Below are 3,728 nucleotides of genomic sequence, written 5' to 3'. Positions count from 1 at the left end.
ATGAGCTGAGCTTGAGCTTGGATAAGCTCAGCTCATTAGTTCGTGAGCTGACTCGATTATATATATATATATATATATATATATATATATATATATATATATATATATATATAATTATTAATACACATATCCTATATACATTTAGTCTATATTTTTAATATTATATACATACATATGAAATAGTACTATATAATTATATATATTAATGATCTTAATTATTTAAAATTTTATATTTATTTTTTACATATAATTTTGATGTAGGACATAAATAAAAAATTTATAATTTATTGATAGATAACAATATATAAAATTGATCTTTTTAAATATTTTTAAAATATATAAGTTATAATTTATTGATATAAAATTATAGATTATGTATTTATGTTTCTATTATTTGAGCCAACTCGTGAGCTTTCGGTGAACTGAACTTAAAAAATAGGCTCGATTGTTAATCAGTCGAGCCGTGAGTCAAACTCAATTTTTGTGAGCCGAGCTTTCACTTCCAGCCCTACTGAAGACTATGCTATTCAATTACTATAGTCTCATGATGCATGTGCTACATAACGTAACAAATTTTCAGTGGTTAGATCGAAATGATGTGTATTATAAAATCAATTACATTAGCTTTTTGTAATTTGGGTGCATTGTTAATCTTGAAACTCGGTGGGCATAACGTTTTTGGCCCAAATTTTATTATCTTCAAAAGATTCTTAGTAATACTCTAGTTAACAAGCAAAACTTGGGCCGGAACGTTAGTGTTATATGGGCTCCTTTTTCCGAAAAGGCCTAGTTTATTTTGGGCTTGAAAAGCCCATAGAAAGAAGAAACGGACCAATAATCGATTCTGAATTAAAATAAGAAGAATGTATGTCCTTTGACTTGGCTAGTTCACTGCAATCATGGTGGTGGGCGTGGAAAAGAGAGACCACTTGATATTCGTGTACGGAACCCTAAAGCGAGGTTTACCAAACTACCCCCTGATGGAGGGACTGATGGCGGGAAACGACGCCGTTTTAGTTGGATCATACTCAACCGAAGAGGCGCACCCACTCGTTTTGGGTCCCAACGGAATCCCCTACCTGATCAACCTTCCCGGGTCGGGTCAGCGGGTAAAGGGCGAGGTGTATTCAGTTTCCGATCGCGCGCTCTCTGTTCTGGATGATTTCGAAGGGTTGAGTGTGGGACACTACGAGAGGCTGCCGGTTCGGGTGGCGGAGGTCGGCGGAGACGCGGTGGAGGCAGAGGCGTATTTCGTGCAGAGAGTGTTTGGGGAAGGGCTGTGGAAGAAGAAGGGGGAGGTGGGGCTGAAGGAGTATGGGGTTGAAGAAGCGAAGGAGTATGTGAGGAAAGAGAACAGAAAACCTGGTAGCAATGCCGTTGACGAGGTTCGTGAGTTTGTTCTTAGTTGTTAATTATGATGTGTAAATGAAAAATAATGCATTAATTAAGCAGTTTGAGTGCACATTTTATTATATAGTTGCTTTTAGTACAAAGTTGATTTCGTAATTAAATGGATGAATTAGTAGAGCAAGAGCATTTTGCAGCGCATTCAGCAAAGCCTTTGCCGGATCCAGCCTCAGGGCCTTGAGTCTTGTATATGACACAGCTCCACCCTTCGCCGCACTTGCAAAATGCTTGGTTGCCGCTCCCAATCTCAACTTCAGGTGGCAAGTTCACTTCCTTTGACACTGTTTCACCATCACTGCACGCCAAATTTAATTGGTCACACTCACACACATGCAAACACCAATATATAAGATTTTAGTTAGAGAATTGATTTTACATTGTGCATGAGCAATTTTCACCGCATTTAAGGAAAACTTTGCCAGCATCAGGGCCCTCAGTCTTGGTTATCACGCATGTCCATCCCTCTCCCATCTTGCAGTACACATTCCCTAACCCCAATTTCTTATCTGTTGGACCTTCCCCTTTTCCTTCCCTGCACATTGAACAATTTTTATTTATAAACTATAACTTTGCCTAAATGGTTTCTACTTAAGAGTTAAGACTAAAGTGTGATCTCTCATCTTTAATTCTATAAATGAGACCAGAAATTAATAAAAGAGAGAACAATGGATGGTGAGATCAAACTAGACACTATCCAGTTTTTTTCCCACCCGAAAAGATCCATTCCCTCCAACAACAATAACAAGGGTCTCTAACTCTCTATAGTCCATACGCTATTAAACACACGGTATAGAGCTAAAACCAAATATATTATTTCAAAAGAATTTAAAATACACTGTCGATAAATTAAATTTATTTAAAAAAAATAGAGAAGGTAAAATAGAAAAATCATTTGCAGCTAGAGCAAGGAAACCTGAGACTACTCTGCTGTTCCTTGATGGCCTCCATGCTCTGCTTTCCCTAAGTTATGAAATTTGTTTTTGTGGGCTTTAGTTTCAATTTTCAGTATATATGCTATTGCAATTGGGATTTGGGGGTGAGTACATTGTAAACCCAAAAATACCCTCCGTTGCTCAATAATTGAAGCTCGTGAAAGGGATATTTGGCTGTCCATACTAGATGTAGAAAAAGAACAAAGGCAAAATGTTTTCCCTCTCTGCCGTCTATGGCTACAATACAATCAATCATTCTGAGCCACTAATTCTGCTGAACCTATCAAAGATTAGAAAATAGAAATATATTTATATATTCTCTATTTAATTTGTTAAATTCTATTACTACTTTTTTTATTGCATCATTTGTTCTTTATTAAATGAGATTCAATGGTTCATAGAAGTGGTCAGAAAAAAAATTCTCTAAAACAAGGAGATCAAGAGAGTAAACCAATAGTGAGAAGTTACTTAGGGTTGAATTTGTAACTTTTATTATATATATGGTATAATTTTCACTACTTTAATTTAAAAATAATTGATTTTTTACTTTCTCATTTTATCAATTTTTTCATTAGAAGAACTTTCTAATTGTTTTCCTCGTATTCTCATCATGAACAACTGTTATGTTCTTATATATATATATAAAAGAACATATGGTTTTCTTGTTACACTACCTTAGTGCATCGTATGCATATTAATAGCCATTATTATTGAATTCTCTTTGGAAGGAACTTTCTCGTCTATACATGTGACAAATAATATAGAAATTATTAAAAACACCAAGTTTTCTTCTTAACTCATCTATTAGATGCGTCTGATCTTCTTATTCTTTTCATATAATATTATAATATACGATTCATCCAAAATATAATACTGCCAATATAATTATATATATTACTATTAACAGATGTGTACAATTAACAAATTATGCATGGGCATCTAGAAATTATTAGTAAGCTAGCTAACGAACTAAGTGTTGTGGAAGAAACTCGCATCAGTTTCTAAATAGAGTTATAAAAAAGCGTGTTGAAATATGATTTCTAAAATCCTTTCTTGAGTATATCTTTGATCCATTTTGTCAAATTGAAATTATTTTTGGACTGCCAAAAATGTCATTCATTCTTTTTTAGGGTCATTTTATCAAAAAAATGAATTTTGTCTAAGAGCCAAAATGATATACTCTTTATTATTTATTTGAATTTTGGCATATTTGGACTTCTATTTATTTACTTGTTTTGGGATGGGATGCTTTTACTTGCATGTTTAAAGACCAAATACTACTTACGTGATATATAACTGTGAATTTTAATTAAAATTTAATATATATAATTGATTAAATCGTGTCAATTTTGTCAAAATTAAGTCAAACAAATTAATTTTATCGAAAAA

General features: G+C 33.5%; 2 protein-coding genes across 2 annotated transcripts; one reads left to right on the top strand and one right to left on the bottom strand.

Moving 5' to 3' along the window:
• Window positions 1–899: 899 nt before the first annotated feature.
• On the top strand, window positions 900–1,412 carry LOC112747403 (putative gamma-glutamylcyclotransferase At3g02910). The gene has a single exon (XM_025795393.2). It carries the CDS (start codon window positions 900–902, stop codon window positions 1,410–1,412), a length of 513 nt encoding a protein of 170 aa, XP_025651178.1.
• Window positions 1,413–1,440: 28 nt separating this feature from the next.
• LOC112747404 (uncharacterized) lies at window positions 1,441–2,621 on the bottom strand. The gene is made up of 3 exons (XM_025795394.3): window positions 2,321–2,621; window positions 1,784–1,939; window positions 1,441–1,702 (listed from the first exon to the last, which is right to left on the bottom strand). The coding sequence occupies exons 1-3, from the start codon at window positions 2,353–2,355 to the stop codon at window positions 1,507–1,509; spliced, it is 387 nt and encodes a 128-aa protein (XP_025651179.1). The 5' UTR covers window positions 2,356–2,621; the 3' UTR covers window positions 1,441–1,506.
• Window positions 2,622–3,728: the final 1,107 nt, after the last annotated feature.

This window comes from Arachis hypogaea, chromosome 15, assembly GCF_003086295.3.
Source record: "Arachis hypogaea cultivar Tifrunner chromosome 15, arahy.Tifrunner.gnm2.J5K5, whole genome shotgun sequence".
Taxonomy (NCBI): domain Eukaryota; kingdom Viridiplantae; phylum Streptophyta; class Magnoliopsida; order Fabales; family Fabaceae; genus Arachis; species Arachis hypogaea.
Note: the sequence above shows the minus strand (reverse complement) of the source record. Positions and strands in the feature narration are given on the sequence as shown.

Excerpts from the sequence above, each read along its gene's own strand:
- LOC112747404 (XM_025795394.3), bottom strand. The coding sequence starts at position 2,355 with ATGGAGGCCATCAAGGAACAGCAGAGTAGTCTCAG. Across the intron at positions 1,940-2,320 it reads GAACAGCAGAGTAGTCTCAG|GGAAGGAAAAGGGGAAGGTC; the intron begins GTTTCCTTGCTC and ends TTCAATGTGCAG. Across the intron at positions 1,703-1,783 it reads GAAAATTGCTCATGCACAAT|TGATGGTGAAACAGTGTCAA; the intron begins GTAAAATCAATT and ends TTTGGCGTGCAG.
- LOC112747403 (XM_025795393.2), top strand. The coding sequence starts at position 900 with ATGGTGGTGGGCGTGGAAAAGAGAGACCACTTGATATTCGTGTACGGA.